The sequence below is a fragment of the Eubalaena glacialis genome, chromosome 15 (genome assembly GCF_028564815.1).
Source record: "Eubalaena glacialis isolate mEubGla1 chromosome 15, mEubGla1.1.hap2.+ XY, whole genome shotgun sequence".
In the NCBI taxonomy this organism is placed as follows: Eukaryota; Metazoa; Chordata; class Mammalia; order Artiodactyla; family Balaenidae; genus Eubalaena; species Eubalaena glacialis.
This window is the reverse complement of record NC_083730.1, coordinates 20,425,312-20,449,288: the sequence shown is the minus strand read 5'-3', so window position 1 is coordinate 20,449,288 and position 23,977 is coordinate 20,425,312. Positions and strand designations below refer to the sequence as shown.

At 37.1% G+C, this 23,977-nt stretch overlaps 1 protein-coding gene across 1 annotated transcript in view; it reads left to right on the top strand.

The window, feature by feature from the left end:
• Positions 1-23,531, top strand: part of RAB27B (RAB27B, member RAS oncogene family) — a 60,355-nt gene extending 36,824 nt beyond the window's left edge. Inside the window, exons 2-6 of the mRNA XM_061169827.1 lie at positions 12,324-12,495; positions 14,079-14,164; positions 18,543-18,646; positions 21,190-21,313; positions 22,415-23,531. Coding sequence (XP_061025810.1) covers positions 12,343-12,495; positions 14,079-14,164; positions 18,543-18,646; positions 21,190-21,313; positions 22,415-22,604 — 657 coding nt within the window. The 5' untranslated portion in view covers positions 12,324-12,342 and the 3' untranslated portion in view covers positions 22,605-23,531. The remainder of the gene's footprint in view (positions 1-12,323; positions 12,496-14,078; positions 14,165-18,542; positions 18,647-21,189; positions 21,314-22,414) is intronic.
• The last annotated feature ends 446 nt before the right edge of the window (positions 23,532-23,977 follow it).

The window sequence follows — 23,977 nt, the reverse complement described above, 5'->3', positions numbered from 1 at the left end:
AATATGTCAAAGATTCTTTCAATATAAGGCTTTGCAGAATTTCAGGGATTTACTTTTTTTTCTTGCTCCTGGCTGAAGTTCTGGAGAAAAGAACCTAGGAAAGCATTTAAAAAAAAGTACGACTCCCTTAAAAAAAGTAAGTCATGCAGTCCATTTATGAAGCCAAATGGAAAAGCTTTCCGGGTCAAATGTTAAATCTTGCAAAAAATTCTTGAAGCTTAATTTATTTAATCCAAATATTTATGTAACATCTCAGTGATATAGTGTATGTGTTTAGAGCAAGTAAAGTATTGATTTGGGGCTACTAATTTGTAGGGAAGCAAAATTTAGGATATGTGAGGGAACAAAAGTATGTAGCTGGGAAAGCATATTAAGGGCATTGTCATAATGGGTTTCAGCAAAAGAAGGAATCCACTATCTGTATGCCGAGATTTGCTGATGACAATCAGCAAGAAGAAATTGCTCCAAACTGTAACAGGATCAAATTAGATAAACTGACTCCTTTCCTGACCATTGAGTTTTTCTACACTAGAATGAGTTGTTGAAAGGGGTTACAGAGTCTCAGGAATATACTTCCTTGAGTATATACTACAGGCCCTTTCCGTTAGGTTGTAAGAGGGTATTGTTTGAATACACAGGACACTTACTAGGAAGTGGCTCCATTGTAAACAAGTATTAATTAACACCTAGCTAGAGGAGCTAGGCCCAGTCAATTATAGCCACCTAGTGGGTAGGAAGTGGTATTTCATTGTGGTTTTGACTTGTACTTTTCTAATGATTGATGCTATCTTAGCATCTTTTCATGTGCTTATTGGCCATGTGTATAAAATCTTTGGAGAAATATATCTATTCAAATCCTCTGTCCATTTTTTTTAATTGGGTTATTAGTCTTTTTATTATTGAGTTGTAAGAATTCTTTATATAGTTTGGATTCAAGTCTCAAATATGACTTGCAACTATTTTCACCCCAACTGGGGGTTGTATTTTCACTTGTCTCATGGTGTCTTTTGAAGAAAAAGGTTTGAAATTATGATGAAATCCATTTATCTATTTTTTGTTACTGGTACTTTTGGTGTTATATCTAATCACGGTCCAATTTAAGGTTATGAATATGTACTCCGATGTTTTGTTCTAGGAGTTTCATAGTTTTAGCTCTTACATTTGGGTCTATGATCCATTTTCTGTTAATTTTTATATATGGTATAAGGCAGCAGTCCAAATTCATTCTTTCGAATGTGACTGTCTAGTTGCCACAGCACCATTTGTTGAAAAAACTATTCCTTCCCCATTGAATTGTCTTGGTCCCCTTATCACAAATGACCATAAATGTATAAGTTTATTTCTAGACTCTCAATTTTATTCCATTGATCTATATGGCTACTCTGAGGCCAGTGCCACACTGTATTGATTACTATAACTTTGTAGTTAGTTTTGAAATTGAGAAGTATGAATCTTCCAACTTTGTTCTTCTTTGATCAAAATTATTTTGGCTATTCTATGAATTTTAGGATTGGCTTGTATTTTCTGCCAAAAGGCAGCTAGATTTTGATAGAGATTGAGTTGAATCTGTATGTTATTGGGTTATGTTAAAGATTAAATGTGTTAATCCTTAGTACTTAGTCCTTAGAATAAGTGCCTGATATATAAGAAGGCAATATAACTCTTGTTAGATATCACTATGTTATCATTTGAATTGTCTCAAGTAATCCTTTCTGTTTGATACTTTTGTATTTTATACTGCAATTGTCTTCTGTGTGGCATTTTTCTCTTCATAGTCACAATTTGCTTTCCTTGGTAAAAATTATTATATTTATATGAAAATTACGTTAATTGGTAAAATCTATTAGAATTGCCTGAGTGTAATTCTTACATGTCTGGAGAAGCAGTCATAAAATCCTACATTGTAACATTGTAGAGAAGCATCTGTGAAGTTTCTCATTACTATTTCTAAATTTCATGAAGTCTTAAACTTAAGAATAATATCTACAAATACTCTTATTCCAATCCATAAAATAATTATTTTCCCATTGGCTTAATACTCTGTAAATTGGGCTAGAAGCCAACTTCCGCCTATGTTTTCCTCTAGGAGTTTTATAGTGTCTGGTGTCACATTTAGGTCTTTAATCCATTTTGAGCTTATTTTTGTGTATGGTGTTAAAGAATAATCTAATTTCTTTTTTTTTTTTTTTTACATGTAGCTGTCCAGTTTTCCCAGCACCATTTGTTGAAGAGACTGTCTTTCCACCATTGTGTAGTCTTGCCTTCTTTGTCATAGATTAATTGGGCATAGGTGTGTGGGTTTATTTCTGGGCTTTCTATCCTGTGCCATTGATCTATATTTCTATTTCTGTGCCAGTAACATACTGTTTTGATGACTATAGCTTTGTAGCATAGTCTGAAGCCAGCGAGCCTGATTCCTCCAGCTCCGTTTTTCTTTCTCAAGATTGCTTTGGCTAGAAGCCAACTTATTCCTTTAAATCACCAATGTGAGCTGAAGGCTAATGTGTACATTTAAAGTGAAAGTTCGTTTTTGATTCACTTGCTCATTGATTACAGTGACATGTCAGCATCCACTGGGCTTCTTTTGGAGATTTTGGTGGGAAATGCCAAAACCATGTCTTAGAGTCGAGTAAGTTAATGTTAAAGCTTAAAACTATCTTGTGGTGGATATAGAAATACTATAGGACAGTGCACTGAAAGACCCTCTCAGCTGTTTATCAGGATATCTAAGCAATGCTTAATGTGGTAATTATGTGGCTCTCTTTCAAAACTAGAATTTATGAGTTTGAAGTAAGTTATACAGGAGATCTGATATGAAATAGGTATCCTTTCCATGGCACTATCTTGTTTATAACAATGTCCATTTAATTTTCTAAACCTTAAAAAATAAAGTGAAGTGAGATTCTCAAGATTCTAGAATTTGGTATCAGTGAGGGTTTTATCAAAAAAGCAGAATCACTGTAAGTGATACAGAACATGCGATTTATTAATCAGATTGGATTTTTCACAATTGTGGGAGCTGGCTTGGCAGTCTATGTAAGCCTATTGCTTTTCTGTGTTGTGTTGTACCTGAAGTCATCCGAACCAGGGTCAGGAGAAAAAGATGGACATAAAGTCAGAGCAAGGTCAAACAGGACAATCCATGAGGACAAACTGGAATCCAGGAGGATGCCTGGAACTTGCCTGCATCTCTCACCACCTCTAACCTCAATGATGCAGATGACCTGCCAAAGAGTCTGTGCCTTCTCTATGGAGCTGCACACGTACCCAGCCTAGGATTCCGAGAAGCTAAACAAGGAGATCTTGTCAGAGCTAGAGAAACTGAACGCCCAGTTCTTTCCTGTGCCAATAAGGTCAGGTGACAGATCAATGACAAATTATGTGAGCTTCAAGGCCTGTGCCCTCAGTATGACCCTGGACACACTTTGGGACTGCACACATTTAAGTTTCTAAGAAGACTGTGAAGTTTTCTTTTTTAAGAGGTATTTCAGTTTATCAGCATTTATAAATATAAGTACAAGCCTTCAGAGGTTTCTCTGAATCTGAAACAGCAACTTTGTAAAGTACTATTTTGTTCCTGTTGATAATTTACTCATCTGAAGCCAAAAGCCTGAATTGCTTTAACTGCCCTGAGATTTGAGTCATGTCTGCTAAACAGTGTTTTTAAGCACACATCAGTTAGGGGTTTGCTTTCTATCCAGGGGTACATGTGAGCTTCAGAGATAATGCTAGACCATTGCTCTCATGTCCTTTTCAGAATGATTCCATTTAGAACATCTGTCAATATCATGCTGCAACTGGGGACAAAATAGCTTTGTGTTTTGCTGCCTCCTGCTGAGTCGTAATGATCCAATGTTAGGAAAACACATGAAAAGCATTGATTCTGAATGGATCTATATTAGTGAACCAAATGATTTAAAAGCTCTTTCAATTCAGGTAAAAATTTCTCAGATCAGGGAGCAGCCTTATCCTGACCCTGATAGTGAGAATTATTGGCAAGCTGCAGTGCTCTCAGTAAGAATACTCATTGAGCAAATTTGGGTTTTAGCAATTTCAAGTCCAGAATTTCAAGGTCTGCTAGATCTTGACCCCAGAGTACTATGCCCCTTATGGATACAGAAAAACTGGAATTGGAGAAGTGTAAGAACTCATGAACAAGGAAAGTGTGGATATGATTTGAGTTTAGAAGGTAAAGAGTAGGGGTAGAGAGGACATTCTAAGGGAAATATTAATGATAGTAGAAAATAGGATTACTGGACTATGGGCTATAATATGAAAATTAAAATAAACTCTTGAGATAATAAGACTGGTACTTTCATTGATTTTCTAAAGCCTTCCACAAATAAGTACAATACAATTATACAGAATTAGAAATGTCAGGTGGAAAAATAAGTATCAAAACAGGGGATTTAAAAAATCGTATGAGAGTAGTTTGTACAACTCTATAAAGTACATTTGAATTTCTAGATGAGATGATTAATGTCCTACAAAATTACAGCTTTGCAAAACTGATCCTACTGGAGACAGGATTAAAGGGACCAATTACCAGAGAAGAAATAGAGAGCAATTTAATCCCCCCCAACAACACACACATATCACTTGGACAAGATGGTTTCATATAGAAATTCTTTCGAACATTTAAAGATCAGATAACCTCCATAATACTTAAACTACTCTAGCGCACAGAAAAAGAAGGAAACTTTTCATATCCTTTCAATGAAGTGATTATCATGTAAAGCTCAAAACCAAAGATTGTTGCAAAAGCAAGACAAATCTTACCTATTAATACTGATGAAAAAGTTAAATAAAAGGTAAGTAACATAACCAATGGCACATTAAAAGATACTACATCATGAACAAGTGAAATTTATTTCAGAAATATAAAGGTGTTGCTATATAAGGAAATCTATTCATAAAATTAAGCTAAGGAGAAAAACCAGATCATCTCAATAGAAGAAGAAAGAGTAATTGACAAATTTAATATCCACTCATGTTAAAAGCAGCCAGCATCTTCCTTAATGGAAAAACACTAGAGAATTTCCAACTAAAATCAGAAACAAGGATGCCCACTATCTCTATTACTCTTTAATTTTATAGTAGAGGCATCAGCCATTGAAAGTAGACAAGAAAAAACAAGTAGAAGCATAAAAATTTGACAGGAAGAAATAAAGTATACCTATTAATCAAGGATATAATTGTACATCTGGAAAATTCAAAATAATGAATTGAAAAACCACTAAAAAAATAAAATTTGGCAAAGCACTGAGTAATAAAACCAATATACAGAAGTCAATAATCTTCACATAAACAACAAAACAATAATAGGCCAAAGTTGACAGATGAATCCCAAGTTACAAAAGCAAATAAAGAAAATCATATACTTAGTTGTGAACTTAACAAAAATATCCAAAATCTGTATGAGGAAAACCATAAATTAATCCTGGAAGTCACAATAGATGACTTGAACACATGGAAGACATATGATTTTGGATTAGAAGACTCAATATTGTAAAGATGTTAAGAAAATAACAATGAGGAGGGGATAACTTTTTCAGATATTAAACATTGTGTACTTAACTGGTGCTGCATGAAGAGACAGTTAGACCAGGGGAACAGAAGAGAAGAATCCAGGAATAGACACAGCTGTGTATGAAATTTTCCTATATAATAGAGGTAGTATCTTAAATCAGTGATGAAAAGATGAATTTGTACGTAAGTTGTATTTGGACAGCTATCATGAGATAAGTTTGGATCAATTCTTCATAACATATTTATGGTAAATTCCAGGTGAGTTAGATTTTTAAATATAAGTTGAAACCATATAAGTAGCAGAAGAACACATAAGTGAATTACTTTATTATCTGGCATGGGAAAACCTTCTTGTGATTCAGAATTTGATTTCTCCTCCCCCAGACATCAACAATAACAATAAAAGTCTTTTGGGTGGCATAAATATCACAAGCAAAGAGACAAATGGGAAAAATTATTTGCAACATAAATAACAAGGTTTTAATGTCCCTAATACACAAAGAACTTCTAAAAATAGGAGAGATAAACCATTTTTAAAAACTGAACAAGAGATATGAGCCTTCCAGTCACACAAAAAAGGAATACAAATAACCCTTAAGCATATGAAAAGATGCCTGACCTTGATCATTGTAAAAGAAACACAGGCTAAAACAGTATTAAGATATGGCTTCAGACCTATCAAATAGAAAGCCAGATGTTTGACAATCTTCTCTATAGGTAAGCACAATGTAAATGGTAAGTTGAGAAATCTTCAGAGATATATATTGAATTATTCATGAAAAAAAATGTTATGATGCCTGGTATTTGCTTCAAAATAATCTGGCAAAGGGAGAGTTTTGGATACATGAAACAAAGTTGGCCATGTATTGGTAATTTAGAAGCTGGGCCATCAGTATATGGGTGTACACTACTATTCCCTCAAATTTTGTATATGTTTGAAAGTGCTCATAATAAAAAGTAAAGGGAAAAAGGGGGAAATTCACACAGCTTCAAAGGATACCACAAAATTAAGCTAAAGGGAAATTTTTACCTTATAGAAAAAATAATTTTAGAGAAATAAAATTATACATTGGCTTAGAAGTGCACTTAATATGTGAGAATAATGATATATCGATGGAGAAAAACCAATGTAAAGCTGACTTGTGTTGGAATTTTTACCCTTTATTTTCGGGGTGAGTAAGCTCAATGAATTCTTGGTCTATCTCTATTATATTATATCCCTTGACCATAAATTGAAACAAAATGAACACATTTAAAAATAGATTTGATGGCTCCAGTAGACACATTGACCACTGTCAACAAATAAAAGTTCAGTTAAGTTGATGTTGATTTATATTTGCAGTTTAGTTTGAATGTTCCATATAGGCTCACATCCATTAATTCTAAATAGCATTTAGGAAGTATCAAAATAAAAATTATCTTTGATAAACTTTGCTAACCGAACAAAATGCTATGGAATACACTGAAGAGAATGTTTTGTTTTGTTTTTTAATTTACACCCTCCCCCCACAACTTCCCTCCTTCCAGAAAATGCCTTCTGTTCTGATGCACAGGCTACAGGCCCCTAGAGTACTTCAGCCGTCCATAATTTAACCGTAACCTCCTGGACATGAATGTGGTGGTAGGAAGCCGTATTTCAAGGTCAGTTAATGAGAACCACCTTTAGGCTATCATTCAGATAATGAAGTGCTTGCTGTGAGAATCCCAGACCTCAAATGCTCTTACTGGAGCCCAACACAAACCAATCAAATAAAGATAAATGAGGAAATATTAAACATCTGTCCATTTTATGCTTGATAGTTTTATTTTATTGAAACCATCTACACTGAATGCAAAGTAGTATCAGTGATATTTTATTTGTCTACTATTTTAAGCTTTCTGAAGTACCTTAAGAATGGTTTTATGAATTTAATAAGTTCAAGTCACAAGGTCATAACTTGTCATGGCATCCTTAAGATTGTTACTTGGAGAACTAGCGAAGTTTGCATGGGTTAGTCCATCTGTGTAGTAGTCATCCACACATATCTGTAGCATTTGTTAAGTTCCCCACTAGACAAATCGCAGTGTATCCTCAGAGCCATGCAAAATATCATGCAAAACAGGAGATGCCAATGAGTGTTAGATGGACAAATGGATGCTTTCATAGGGGAGCCCAGTTCTCTGAGCTCTGACCTATTCAACTGACAAGTTTATATGCTCTCTGCCAGCACAAATCTCACTTTCAAAAATTATAGTCCCTCTGTACTTTCTCTTTTCCCAGGTTATTTGAAATTGCTCTTCTGAAGATATAAATATTCTACTTTGAGGAAGTTTTTATACTCTTGTGCAACTTAAAATAGAAAAATGAGCTCAGGAAGCCAGACCTGGAAAGTACCAAGGTCATTATTTAATCTAAACATTCACTTTACAGATGAGGAAGGAAGGAGAATCCAAGCTCTGAACTTGGAGAGACACCACTTCCACCAACTGCTCAAAGACAAATTTCATTAATCATGACATTTGCATGGCTCTGAGAATCTTAAATAGATTTATACACTAACACATATGTATGGAGCTCCTCCTATATGCCAACCACTATACTGGGCTCTGTGGATCCAGCAGTGGACAAGGAAATTAAATTCCTGAGCTAATGGAATTTATGTTGAACAAGAACGAAACAAAGCAGGGTGAAAAAAAAAAGAGAGAGACAGTATGGGCAACCTCATTTGAGATATTCTAACTATGAAAATCATGTTCCCAGAGAAAATTCCCTTCCCTCATAGAATGAATATATTTCTACTTTCTACCTATCTAACCCAGTTTCCATTTCAAATCATAATGAACACCAGTCTTGGGGTTTCCTCTATTAGAAATGTCACCCCATAAATTAGGTAACTTCCCTGCACGTGATTTCTCATCTGTAAACTAAGGGCTAGACCACATGATTACTTAGATTTCCTTCTACCTTTAAGATTCTTCATTAAACAGAGCCTCATGGGCGTTGTGAATTCTTTTCCCTACTCTTTCCAGCCTCTTACCTTCCCACGAAAGGCTCTGAGGATGACGCTGCAGTTTCTGTGTCTAAAAGACCTTCTGGCTCTTGTGGTACAGTTTGTGACACAGTGATAATGGCAGAGAGTCAGACACATTTCCTGAAACATGGCAATCCTCTGGCTTTTTCTTCCCTTTTAGATTCATAGAACCAAGAACTAACAATCCCATCAATCATTGTGCAGGAATAAACAATACTGCTAAACTTGTCAGCTTTTTGATCCTTCCCAGATCTATATTTTTAGCCCAGTTCTTGGAAAACAGCCTTTTTTTACCAAGGCTTTTATTTTTCTTTGTGGTGGTGTATTTGCTGTGCCAAGGATAGACTATTGAGGTCACATGATTTTAGGACTCAGAAAATCACATAGTAATAAAAGAGGAACAAAGCTAAATACAAAAGAAATTTCTTTAAAAATTACAAACTAAATGCAAAAGAATTGTATATATAAAATAATTCATTTTTAAAAGAAACCTGTGGGCTTCCCTGGTGGCGCAGTGGTTGAGAATCTGCTTGCCAATGCAGGGGACACGGGTTCGAGCCCTGGTCTGGGAAGATCCCACATGCCGCGGAGCAACTAGGCCCGTGAGCCACAACTACTGAGCCTGCGCGTCTGGAGCCTGTGCTCCGCAACAAGAGAGGCCGCGATAGTGAGAGGCCCGCGCATCGCGATGAAGAGTGGCCCCCGCTCGCCGCAACTAGAGAAAGCCCTCGCACAGAAACGAAGACCCAACACAGCCAAACATAAATAATAAATAAATAATAAATAAATTAAAAAAAAAAAAAAAAAAGAAACCTGGAGACAAACTATCTCGTACCCAGCTTAATATGTCAATTTCTTTAAATAGTCTATTGAAGACACTAAATAAATGGTTTCCACAGTGCCAAGCTTTGCATTCATTTCAGGTGGAATTTATGTTCAATGCCACAAAATCTCCACCATCTTTCAGTTAAAGAAAAGACCCTGTGTAGGCTGCAGTAGAATTGATCCGTGTTAGCCAGGATTGTTGACTCTGGATTAGAGCCTGATTGGGAGGCAACCCCAGGCAGTTTATGGACTGCAGATTGGCTACAGGTCAGAAATACATGGTAGGGCATGTAGTTGGCAAGTAGTGATAGTCTCATTTTGTAAGTGACAATTAAACTCCTATGCGATGGTTCTGAATCTCCTCTCGTACCTAATTCCTCCCTATGCTATAAGGTTAAATGCAAGTTCATCTTCCTCTACAAAATCTGCTCTGATCATTGCAGTCCATGAAGATTATTGTTTTGTTTGAACTAAAAGCACAACTATTTGACTCATTTATCAACTAATCATGTTCCATCTTGTAAAATTATGCTGTATTTTCTTTCATCCTTATTCAACTTTTAAGTGTATGCATGCCTTGACAGAAACTAGATTATGTATTACATTTTTGGAATTTTCATCTTTGGGCCTGATACTGTATATTGGAGGTATTTAACTAGATTTGCTCAAGACTTAGCCTTTTGTGACACTGTCACCAAAAATATTGCAAAAAGCATAGCTAACTGTAAGCAACGTTTTAAAATGTGCTGATGTATCTTCTTGATTCTATTCTTTTCATTTTTCCAGGAAACCACAATATCCTCCAACTTTATCTTGTATTTAGGTAACCAGTAGCTTCAATTTCTTCCCTCTGATTATCAAGGATTGTGTCCAGGGAAGAATTTTGCTTTAATTACTTAACTCTCTTAGAATATTTAAATTTCATCTGTTTTTTTCACAAGAGAATTAACAGTTTTATCTGATTTTACTGGTGAAATGACAGACTTTATCACCCTTCAGAGGAGTTTCACATGAGCAAGTTCGGAAGGGAAAGAGAGACTAAGGTAGAGTGATGGTGGTGATGATAGACCTTAGATGGGGGAAACCTTACAACTTTGACAGCAATCTCCTCTAGCAACCCATTTGGCTCACAGACTAGAAGCAGCAACATCTTCAACCAAAAAGTCCTGGTAAGATATTTGACACCAATCCAAACGCAGAACTACTCACTGCCAGGCAGTTGATCAATGCAGACGTTTTCTAAGAAGAATTTCACATCAGTAGTGGAGATATCTGTATCCCTGCATTAAGGAAGGCTGGTTGTTGATGGTTGCTATGCACCTCTTCCTGAGCAATGATTATACTTTGTATAGATCTTAAAAAAGAAAAAGAGTACATTCACAGTCAGCAAACATCTACCCTGAGAGTCCTACTCAGTGAAGAAAGGATGTTATAAGAGAGGGAAGCTTTAGTGCAAAAATATATATTGGCAGCTCTCAAAACCCCTGACCTCAAAAACCATTCGTTAATTAAAGAAATACACATCCATCAACCATAATACATTTAGGAGGATTTAGCATCAATAGGGTTCAAATTTTAGAAAATTCTAATGTAAAAACATTGTAAATCTTCCAAATGATGTAATGATACTGGCTGGCTAACTACCTAATCATCATCTTCATCGTTATTTATCCAAAGACATGGAACCTTTTAGTTTTGACCCTGTACCAAAATGACAATGTAAAAAATAAAGTTTTGTTTAAATTGATGAATATGTGCATCATTTTCTTACATGTAGAAAAATGATTAGAATTATGTAGCAGTTTGCAGATATGTCCATGGAGCAGCCTGTTGTTGTTGACGTTTGATTTTGATCACCTCAGAACTCCTGAAAAGTACAATGTTTTCTGCATTGTAGAGGTGAGGAAATATTCCTCCTTCTCACATAGTAGGAGAGAAATGTTTCTATTCTATGGATGTCTTCATAAGCCTTCCTCTATCCATCTGTATAACCCACAAATCAGAAAGTTGTACCAAATGGCAAATCATTTTGCTAACCTCAAGTGTGGAAAGTACATCAAGTATTTAGTGGGTGATGGTGTAATTCAAAGGTATGTGGTGTTAGTTTCTGTGTCATCACTGTTTTTGGCATTAGCCCTTGGCATCACCCATAGCCGTTGTAACAGCAGAAGAAATTAAAACCAAGGCAGGAGAGGTTAGGGCAGTGGGTGAAATGGCAAGTGATGTTCCTTCAGGAGAAATATTAGCAGAATTACCATAGTTATGCCTCTGAATAGCTCTTGCCTTTTTTCAAGGCCTAGAAAATATTCGGCAGATTTGCCAAATACAGCATATTTGCCCGTGGAGAGCAGAGGGTTCAGTATTTCAGAACGTAAGATTTTAAAACATTGCTTTTGAAATGAGTTTAAATCCATGTTTTTAAAGGTTGTCATTTCAGCTGTGAAATTTTTTAAATTAAAAAGGAATATTTTGTATGCATATAATAGAAAGCTCATCCTGCAGGATTACATGCAGAATATTCCCCTAGGCTTTTCTCTTCCATTACTCATATATAATTTCAGTCTCCCTCTAAGCACACCTGCATCATCTGGGACAGTTTTTTCTATTCCCTGTGACTCTTTTTCCTAGCACCACACTCCTGTTTCCAAGAGACACTGGCTTTAAAAAAAAAAAAAAAGCTATAACTCTTTGAGTTCTACTATTGCTGTGGCAATAGCCGTGGTGGGTATCACATAGCTTTTTGTTCCATATTACCTGACATGATATAAAAAGATAGGTACTAAGTGAAATCATAGAAGAGTCCTTAATCCTGAAGCTGCTCTGAACTAGTTAACTCACAGATTCACAGAATAGAGGCATTCCAATTTTTTACCCTTGAAAGCTAAATTTACATTGCTTTGCAGGAAGGCAAAGGAAAACCAATTTTAATCATAAATACTTATTTTTCCTCCTACACAGGCCCACCAAGACCATCACTATGACCGATGGAGACTATGATTATCTGATCAAACTCCTGGCCCTTGGAGATTCGGGGGTGGGGAAGACGACATTTCTTTATCGCTACACAGACAATAAATTCAATCCCAAGTTCATCACGACAGTAGGGATAGACTTTCGGGAAAAACGTGTGGTGAGTTTTTAACCATACTGTTAACTGGTTGCTGATCCTCCTATATAAGATAAGGATTAAGAAGCTATGTTTATTGCATTGCAAGGTGACTGTCTTTTATCACATGAAATTCATAACCTGTCACTTTAATCCAATTTAAATATTATTTTTTACTGTCTCAATTATAAATAACATTTTGCTTAGAAAAAATTGAGTGGCACTGTCACTTGTCTCCACAAGTACGCAGGGCAACTAAAATCATTTATGGGTTTCTATAGTGTGTTTTCTATGAATTCTTAAGGAAACTTTCAAAACATGAATTATTATCTAAAATCGTTAACTCTTGATCTGAGTTCCTCAATAAAAACAAGTGTTCCTTTCCCTATGCTTACAAAAAAAGTTAAAAGAATGATTGGCAAATAGCTGGAACATGAGCTTTGTGAGTTCTTGCTGCATTTTTATTTATGTGTAGACTCAGCCATCAATCACTAGCTTCTTATGAACAGAATGTGAGACCAATCCATGCTATTTTTCAAGATAAGGGATTTTAAGTGAGAATCACAACCACTTCCTTCTCCTATGCTAGACGCTAATGACAGGAATAAGGATATTGTGACATGTGAGACGTGTAACATAGGCACAGAAGCTCAGCCAGATTTACTGCCACCCAAGGTATTCTTGATTGCCAAGATGGCGGCAGCTTCCAGTTGATATCACAAATCCAAAAAAAAAACAAAGAAAATGATGTTGAGAAGTTAAATCATGGTTCCTTATAATGTCCTGTACCTTATCTGAAAGTCCAGTAGTGTAGTCTTAGCAAACTTGCTCCCAGCCCTTCCAGGGTTTTTCTGTGCCTTCTCCCCTCCCAATTCCCCGCCCCCAACCCCAATCTAGGTATAAATCTTTGCAAAGTTTTCCCTTTAAAACATCTTCACTAAGCCATAAGTAAAAGAACTGGATAAATATTAAAATTGCTATGCTTTGTTTAGATAAGAAGTCAAAAGGCCATCATTTAAAAAATTTAAACTTTTCTAAAAAGAGCCTTTGAAGGAACGACTAGTAAGGAAAGACTTGAAATATCCTGTGTAAACTTAATGAGAAATTCCATGTGTTTTTCATTTTGAAAGTCCAGTTCACAGTAGAGGATATTCAGGTATTTGTAAAGCATTTCACTGTTTTAAAAATGCCTTCACATCTGCTATTTCATTTAAGTTTGCAGTAACTCTGTAAAGTAGGAGGAGATGATGGGTCTCAATTTGCTAAAGGAAAATAAGATTCTATGAAGTTAAATGAAGAGTCTCCATTTGAACCTAGAACTTGGGTCCTAAATCTAATGTTTGCTACCTCCATGAGGAAATGACAGAAGGTGTCTAATTTAAGTTTGCAGGATGCCTAAATTGTTTTGAAAACCATACTTATACTTGACATTTAAAAGTGAGAGTATATGTGATACTTCCGGGAAAAAAAAAACAGAGCAAATATTTATTTTGCACTATGAACTTTGATTATAGTAATGAAGAAAAAATATGCTGAGTGAACCCAGAGAATCTGAATGCTGACAAAATCCAAAGCAGTATCAACTGATGACATTTGTATTTTTTCAGGTTTATAACACACAGGGACCAAATGGGTCAACAGGGAAAGCATTTAAGGTGCATCTTCAGCTTTGGGACACAGCAGGACAAGAGCGGTAACAGTGAATTACTCTGTTTCTAGCTACAAATATCTTAGGAAAACTTATTTTAATGTGAATGCTGTATGTGGTATGTGGACTTGTAAGGATATGCAACTCTCCTCCTGGTTTCAAAATAAACATTTGTGTCAAAAAATAAAAATAAATTATTTGTAGTTAATCGACCATAACTAGCACTGTGTATTTGGTACAGATTTCAAAAATCAGATTTTCAGAAATCTCTGTGAAAATTCTTATGCATTGTCTTTGTACTTTGTAATGGGGGGGGGAAAAACTTCTCCAGAATTTAATTAAATTGGGTGGGAAATTGACATTGTTACAAGTACTACTTGAAGAGGGAGTTGAAGAAAAGGGTGTTAATATCTTTCTCATCTCTTTCTGCCCTTACACACAGACTCTCATCCTGTGCCCTTTGACTGGCTTTAGAGATTTTGGTCTCACCATCACCCTCCAACTGGAATGTTTTACTCCCTTCCCACCTTCCCTGAGCCTCTCCTTTCACCAGGCCTGGCTCACATTATACCTGCTCGGCGGGTGAACACCCCAAGTGAAACAAACTCCCTCTTTCTTGAACTCCTACATCTATTCATCCAACCCTTAAATTACTCAATTAATTATATACCACCTTGCAGTAAGGTGAATCTTTTATTTTTATCTCTAACTGCTGGTCTTTGATTCACTTGTGACCTTCTCACCCCAACACAATTGTGAGCTTTATAAGGACAGAGGCCATACTTGGTTTTTCAGCCTCATCTCTGGTACAACGTCCAAGTCAAGAGACACTCAGTAGACGGTAGTGTGGAATGTTTAGAGCCGGAGGTGCTATGCCATTATTTGATGAAAATATATTTCTTTGAGATTCAAACTTCCGGAGTGCGAAAGACCCCAAGCTAGTGAAGCTTTTCAATATTAGATTAAACAAAAATTGGCAATAGATTGTCAGAGAAGATATTTAGAAGGCACATACCTCCCAATTCTACATCACATGTCTTACAATGTTTATGCTGGTAAACACTTCAGTCTTTGAAATGAATCCAAAACATTCTCACTTTCAGTGAGTGTAAACGCCAGGAGAGGTGCTGGGCCCTCTCTGTGAGCTTTTTTGACTGTGAATTCCATTTACACACATCCTTCAACACGGCTGGTTCTTCTGAAGTCATTCCTTACAAGAATCTCTGTTCATATGTCAGTTTTGTTGTCACAAAGATGTATGTTTTACAGATCGATTTAATTCATTTTTTGAAGAAGGAATATGAGAAAATGTGGTTCCCATATGTCTTCGCACACGATATGTCAGCCTAGCATGATGGCAGGCTTCTCTCATCTGTCCCCTTAAGACAGCTGCTCCAGGAGTGAAATAGGAAATACTAGGGACAGTCTTAGTACCTCAAGGTTATTCATCCCTTGAGAATTTTGCATTCTGTATACAAAAGGTGCAGCTAAGCAGCAGGATAAACAATGCCTCACACCTCAACCCTGTGCCTGAGGACGCCTGGCATTATAACCCATGTAAGATAATGATTATTGCTAAAAGTCACATTATGGGAAGGAGGAAAAAAATCATACCCCTTATGTAAACCTAAAGGATGCAGGGCACAGACTTAGTTCTCAGTGAGGGAGAAAGAGCTATAATGTGCCCTGGGATCTGTTTTCTCATGGGGTCCTAGCTTTCCCTACACTGGGGACACAGTGAGCTTGGTGAGTGAAGCTAGAAATCAATAAGCTTTCCCCTGAAGTAAACCCTGGAAGGTAAGGGGGTTAACAAGGGTCCTGGGCTGAGTGGTCCAGGGTATGAAGCTGGTCCAGAGCAAGAGTATTTTACCCATGTTGCTGTGGATGCAGAAGTGTTTGCTCCAATGAGATCTTATCCAGCAAGTATGTTTTAAAGTAACTGTCATGTGCTGTGGGCAATGAGAGGGGGATAAGGCACAGTCTTATCCTCAAATGAGACACACACACACACACACACACACACACACACACACACACTCTTAAGGAGAGGACGGAGAGCAGACTGTTGTGGCTGAGTTAGCCACACTCTTGTGGTTTGAGCAGGAGACAGTTTTGTGAGTACAGCTAGTTCCCAAAGACAGAGAACAAACCCTTCAATAAAAGCCCTGTAATCTCTGAGCTTCTAGTGACGGGTGGGAACAAACCCACAGCAAGAAAACTGAGTAAAACTTTTGGTATTTCATAATCATCATAAGTATGTCCTACCAAAGGAATCTTATTTTGGAAATAAAAAGTCATTAAAATATCTCTTCTCCCTGCTTTGGTATTGAAAGTATTGTTCTCTATTGAAGTCATTTAACACTTTAATAATTTATATCCTTTGCTATGTTCTTTCTTTATTTCTTTATCTAAATTTGACAGACATTTAGCGAGCCAAAAATATGCTCAGGGCCATAGAAACACAATGGATAGCAAGTTAGAAACACAGCTCCTTTTTTCTTGGAGCTACCGGGGTAGAATTTGGACAAATAAACAATTGCAATAATAGCTTTAGGACAGTAACAGGAAAACAAAGAGTCGTTGTCAGGTGCACCAAGAGGAGTCCATAAGCTACGTGGGGGTGTTGGGAAGTCAGCGTGGGGAGGTGATACTGTTATATATAAATATATATACTCATACACAATATATAAGTGAATCTTATCCAGGCTAAAAGGATAGAAGGTAAAGGAAGCATGAAGGCGAGGTTACCCACAGGAATAACAGCATGTGTGAAAGCCCAGGGGAGAGAGTGAACTTTCTAAGAACTAAAAGAAGATCAGCACGCCTGTGGGTAGTCAAGAGACGAAGCTGGATAGATGAGCAAGGGTTAGTTCATGCAGAGACTTGACGGGTTGTTGAAAAGTTCAGTCATTATCTTAAGCAAAGTACCATCATTTAAATATTTTTAGCAGAGGATTTATATAGTCAGTGGGAAGAAATCAGGGAAGGGGAGGATCCCATACGACACTGGAGACAGGAAGCCTGTTGAGAAGGCTGTTGAAATTATCCAGGTGGAAGATAATGGGTCCAAAACTAGAGTAGTGGCAGGGTATGTGGACAGAAATGAGAAAGTCAGGAGATATTTGTTGATTGCTTGTATATAGCAGGTGAAGTAGAAAGGCTGTGGTGACCAAGGAGGATGGATGGTGATGTCATTGACAGAAAATCAGGAGGAGGGGCCAGTTTGGTTTTAAACACATGAAGTTGAGGGTACCTTAGTTTCCTCCAAGTGGAAATATCAAACAAGTAATTGGGCACGTGGTACGGAGGGCAGGAAAAATCTAGACCTATAAATTTGGGGTTCAACATATAGGTGATAATTGAGCCAGGGAAGTGAATGAGATTACCCAGTGAATATATGTAGAGGAAGAAGGGGTCAAGAATAGAACCCAGAGGAAACCCAAGGATCTACAAATAGGCCAAAATAGGAGATCAAAAATTAGGAGGACATTTAGGATAGGAAGTGATACGCTTCTCTGTTTCAAAGTCATGTGCCTTTCTAAAAATCAATTGCCAAATTCACTTCTTTATCAGTATAACCCAAACCTTCTCTGGACCTTATGTGTGATCTCTTGTTTTGCCCATTGCTGACATTGAAGTGGATCTCAGAGCATCTTCAACTTCCCTGAGGATGTTGGGGTAGAAGTGGTTGGAACAAGAGAAAGTCTTTACATCACACATGAAGGAGTGCATTCTTCAAAATCCTCCATCAGAGATGAGACTTCTTGCTTTCTCTCCTCAACTAACAAGTCTCTCTGCCCTTCCCTCATTCCCCTAATCAATGTCCTCTTTTTCCTTTCTTCACTGTCTTCCTTCTCCTTAAGAGACATGCATGCCAGCCTAAAGCTCAGTTTTACCCCTAAAGAGTGCTTATAAAGAGTTTTCTCACCAATGTTGTTCTTCCTTACAAAAGAACCCTAGTTCCAGCTGCTAACAAGTTGTGGTTTTCTGCATGTAATCACAGGCATCCATTTTCAGGCTACCATGTGCCAAGCTTCCTTCTGGGCACAGACAGGAAATCTGAAAAGTATAAGTTAAAGTCCCAACTCTAAAGTGGCTTCTATTTTAATTGTGGGCCACGAGATGCCCGTGAGCCAATGAGAGAAAGATTCCAAGGGGCTGTGTAAGCAAGCGTGTGGTCGAAGGTTACAAACTCTTGCTTGCATACCTGCTACGGAACATAAAGCCGGGACGTGATCTTAAACAAATCTACAACCAGATGTTCTCCCCGACCCTTCAGCAGTCTTTCTGCCCATTAGGTAGAATAAGCCAGAGGGATGCCATGGAGAGTTCATATCTGAAAGGGAAATAATGTTGTTTGTATTGTCATCAGAATTTGCATGTGGACTGACTGTCAGAACTATCCACTGTGCTTTTTTGGCAGATTCCGGAGCCTCACCACTGCATTTTTCAGAGATGCCATGGGTTTCTTATTAATGTTTGACCTCACCAGTCAACAGAGCTTCTTAAATGTCAGAAACTGGATGAGTAAGTGGGACTGAGTAACTTCCATTGGCCACGCTGCTTCTCTGCCTCACAAGATGAAACCAGACTGGGGACCACAGATTAACTCTAAAAAGTCACAGGTTTAGTGTTTCCTGTGTCACCTTCAAAGCGGTGGCTTTTATGTGGCTCATCCATAGTGGCTTAAAATGTGTTTTCCTTTGACGCCTTAGAAGAATCACCACCTATACGTAAGGACTTTATTGTTGCAAATGACAGGCCATTAATTCCACTTATCCAGTAAGTCTTGAAGGACTTCTTAAAACTAAATGAGTGGTCACATCTACTCCATCTAGCCTGGTGGGGACACAGAAAAACAGCAGCGTTTTCTGAGGAGGCAACTGGTACCTACAGTGTGTGCCCTTGCACGTGGGTTAGCTAAAGTGTTAATTGACTAATGGGTTAATTAGGTGAGAAATTGTTTCAGAGCAGAGCAGCCACATGAAAATACGGTAGTGTGTCAGTCAACAAGCTCACGTTGAAATTTCACTTCTTTTTTGAAAAGTGTTCAAATGTGAGGAAGACTGGTATGGAAAAATCTCCAGCCTTCATGGCAATTTAAACATAATATAAAGTTTCAAAGTAGCCTAATCAGTTATTAAAGACAGATTGATATGTCAGCCCAGAAGTGTGGTATTTGATTTTTCCTTTATTTTTTAACTGATGTAGCACTAAAGACAGTATTTCATTTGCATGTTTTAAATTACAAATACCAGTTTTGATCCTAGTGGGACATTCCAGCAGTCGCATGGGGCTGGTGCTACTTGTCATTTCTAGATTTGTCAGGGCTGTCTGTGGCCAGAGTGATATTTTTTACAAGACTAGATCATATTATTCCTCTGCTCAAAGTCCTTTTGGGATTTCCCATCTCACTTGGAATTCCTCTTTAATTCACTTTTACTCTGCCCCAGCTCACTGGCCTCCAGCTAAAGGTCGCTCCCCTGAAAAGCACAATCCTGCCTTGGGGACTTTGATTTCTGTTCGCCTCTGCCTTGATTTCTCTTTTCCCATTTATAGCGTGTGTTAGTTCTTTCATCTCCTTCAAGTTCTTGTTCAAACCTTATTTATCTCTTGGGAGAAGCTTTCCCTGACTGCCCCATCTAAAACAGTGCTCTTCATCACTCTGTATGCCCTCAGTACACTTTCTATTTCCTTTGGTCACTGCCACCACCTGACATATATTATATTATATTATATTATATTATATTATATTATATTATATTATATTATATTATATTATATATATTATATTTATTATATCATATTATTTCTTTGTTTACTTGTGGTTTTGGTTCTTTCTACCACTAGAATGTAAGCTCTATAAAGGTGCAGACTTGGTCTGCTTTGTTCCGTTGCAATACCCCAGATCACCTGGCTGAGTGTCTGGCTGTGTAGATTCTCAAATATATACATATCTTATTATTACATATTATATATAATTAATAATATATATAAATGCTTTAAATGTAAGTTCACTAACAGTGGGGAAAAATACCAACAAATTCTGACTTAATTGCTTCTCCAAATGAGTGTTTACCCTAGGATCTGTCTCCATTTTCTTTTGCTATTACATTTCTTTATCCAAATTTTGGTGTTATTATTAGATTGTGGGGCGATAAGGAGATAATAAGATTATTCAATTCTTTCAGAGACTGATTCGTTCATCATTTTTCAAGGTAGATGAGATGCTCCCTTATGACTAAAATTTCCAGGAGGATACAGTTGGGATTTAAGATAATTAATTGCCATATCTAATAAGGCTTTAATTTCTAACATCCAAATAATTGGTGTTATAGAGTAAGCCTTTGTCTTCTTCCTCTGACCTCAGCAAGGTTGCACATAGCTTGCCTTGAGGTAGACCGTAAAATAGTCCCGTACCCTTGAAAACATAGATTGACAAGTTTTTTATCATTTCCTTCCTCCCTCCCTTCCTTCTCCTTCTCCTCTCCTTCTCCTCCTTCTTCTTCTCCTCCTCCTCCTCCCCCCAACCCACCCCCTTCTCTTTTAAACAGTGTCTCCTGGAGAAAAGAGAAAAACAAGTGACCTGTCTTAATATTGTTTCTACATGAATCTGTGGTGGTTCAAAAATGTTCTGCTCTTATGGATCATCACCTTGAACTTCAGGAAAGGGAAATGTAGCAGCCTCCTAAAGGAAAGAGCAAACTTATGTACTTTAAGATCACGTTCTATTATTTCCACTTTTATTTGAAGAACAAATGGAATGAAAAACAGTATGTTCATCTCAAAGGGCATTTCCCCAGATCTAGAGGAGCACTGATAGGTATTCATACAAGTGCTTCATATACACTCTTATTAATCTTCACAACCTGCAACCTGTGAGGAATTATCTCCATTTTCTAGATGAGGAAACTGTGGCTGGGAAGAGTTAAGCAACTTGGCTAATATAACATAACTCATAAGCTGCCAAGCTGCAGATGACAATTAGATTAGGACTCGGAAGTATGAGCAGTCATTTGACATCACTTGTTTGTAACTAACTTGCTGTTTCCATCTGTTTTCTTTCCAAGGCCAACTGCAAGCAAATGCTTACTGTGAAAATCCAGATATAGTATTAATTGGCAACAAGGCAGACCTGCCAGACCAGAGAGAAGTCAACGAACGGCAAGCCCGGGACCTGGCTGACAAATACGGGTAAGTCAGTCACGTGGAGATGTCCTCTAAACTTGCACACTGCTGCTTAGTAATGGGGTAGGGTCACGAGATTGATTTTAGAAGGGATCCCTTTGATTCAGGAATGTCGCATGAATGAAAAAGATCTTCCAGAGGAATATATGTGATGTTTTTAATGAACTATTTCATAATAATAGCAGCTAACATTTACTGAATGCTTATTATGTGCTAGCAACTGTTCCTAGGCTTTAACTCATCTAACCCCTCATAATCATATATAGGAAATCTAGAGTTATCCCATTTTATATATGAGTAATTGAGACACAGAGAGATTGAGTAACTGATGGAAGGCCACATAGCTAGTAAGTAGTAGAGCTAGAATTCAACCCAGGCAGACTGAGATCAGATTCTATCCTTTTCAACACTGTACTCTCCTGCTTCTCAATCAATAACTACAAAACTCTAAGAAATAATACCTGACCTGGTCATAATATTGCAATCATTATCCTAGCTGAGCTTAAATGGCAGCTTTTAAAATTTTTTAAATATTCCATGTAATTATAAATTCACTCCCAAGGCAGAAATTGTCATTCTTTTTCAAATGTAAGCATCTTTGCCAAATCTGTCCATTTTTTACTGAAGGATTCTCCTTGAAAGCTTTATAAATGTACATGTCTTTTTGACACTTTGGATTCCAAATAAATATAGACTGTATTCACATAAATATCCTATACAGTGCCTGCTTATATTCTAAATCAGACTTCTAGATAACTGATTGGAGGGAAGTAATAGTTTTAATGGCAATATTGATCACTAGTTTAGGCATTTTTACCCTCTTAATTTTTAAGAATCAGTGATGATGCTTTGGCTTCAAGTCCCTGATCACCTCCTGTATCAGTTTCCTTGCCCATAAAACTTGTTACACCCATACTAAAAAGAAACCCACCAGCTTTCACTCACTGAGGAAAAACAAGGATGTTTTCCAACTCAGCCAGCAAAATCGTGATTATTTCACAATCTCTCAGCCAGCCATGTTTTTGCATGTGTGACTCATTGGCACATCTTGTTGTATCTTTTCTGGTTCCTTCCTCTTAAAAATATTTGTCATCTCTTCCATGCTAGCATACCATATTTTGAAACAAGTGCAGCGACTGGCCAGAATGTGGAAAAGGCTGTGGAAACCCTTCTGGACTTAATAATGAAACGAATGGAACAGTGTGTAGAGAAGACCCAAGTCCCTGACACTGTCAATGGTGGTAGTTCTGGGAAGCTGGATGGGGACAAACCAGCAGAGAAGAAGTGTGCCTGCTAAACTTTACCCTAGGAACTGATCATCCAGAACCCCACACAAGCATCACTTCCAAAAAGAGTGACAAACCACACAATTGTTGTTGAGTAGACCATGCATAATGGCATGTCTTTCTTTTTCTGCCAGAAAATCTATTTTAAGAAGTCAGAGTAGTCAACAGTGTTCAAAAGAGTTGACCAGTTGTCCCTGAGGCCCCTCCAAACAAGATCAAAGATTTTTCCATTGTCATCATACCATCATGGATGCTCAATTTGTTTTCCTTATAAAGAAGATGAGTATATAAGAGAGTATACAAGAAGAAATATCAGGGAGTTTTCAGTCAGAACCAAAGGTACCTTGTCACATTGGGGACAAGAATAATCTTCTAAAGGGATAACATAGAAAGATGACTTTTTTAAAAGGTTGGATTTACTTCTTATATAGAATCTGATTTGTACTTTTATAGGTTTGCATTGGGGGAAACATATTAGCTAAAAATACATATACACAAAAAAGAATTCTAAGTGGTTCATTAAGAGTGGCATTACTATGTACATCCTATAAGCTGTGCTAGAATGACTACCTTATGAGAGGATGAATGTCAGACTTCTGAGAAAATGTAGGAGACTGTGTAATAGTGCCATTTGTGTATTCTTAATAAATGGCAGATAGACAAGAATAGGACTGTGAATGACAGAGGACAAGAGAAATGCCCAGGGAGAAAAATGAAGGTATGGGAACATGGCATTTGGGCAACTGAAATTAAATGTATCTGTTACAGATGTCTGGGAGAGATACTTAGCCAAATTTCACTCAAGCCAATTAGAAGCTGACATTATCAGTTGGGATTAAGAGAGTCTCCAGAGGTTTGCATTTCCAACAAAATTTTAGAAATTGGTGTAGTGTTCAGCTTCACATTTCATATTTCTTAGCAATCATGATAAAAAGTCACAAGGAGAAATTAAAGATTGCTGTTTATTAACTATCTCTTTATGCACTCAAGAAAAACTATTTAGCCTTAATTTTTTTAGATAAAATATGTTGGTGATATGAAATAAAAAGTGACTATCAATTCTATGTTTCTTTCTGATTTACAAAGTACTGGAAACTCTAAATCACATTGCTCTCCTCCAACCCACACCCACCCCTGGCTTTGAATCAATTGTAAAAATAGAGGAGTGTCACTTTGTAGATCAACAACTTCAGAATAATGATGGATCGATTTTATGGTCACTCTGAATTTTCACGTCATTTATCACATAAAAATTGATGATACATCATGCCATATTACAGTGTATTTAGCATCTGTTTTTATTTTGCCTAAGGCAAAACACCTATGCTTGAACTATATTGGGGGGTTGGCAGAGATGGAGCTGTATCTTATCTAAGCAAAAATT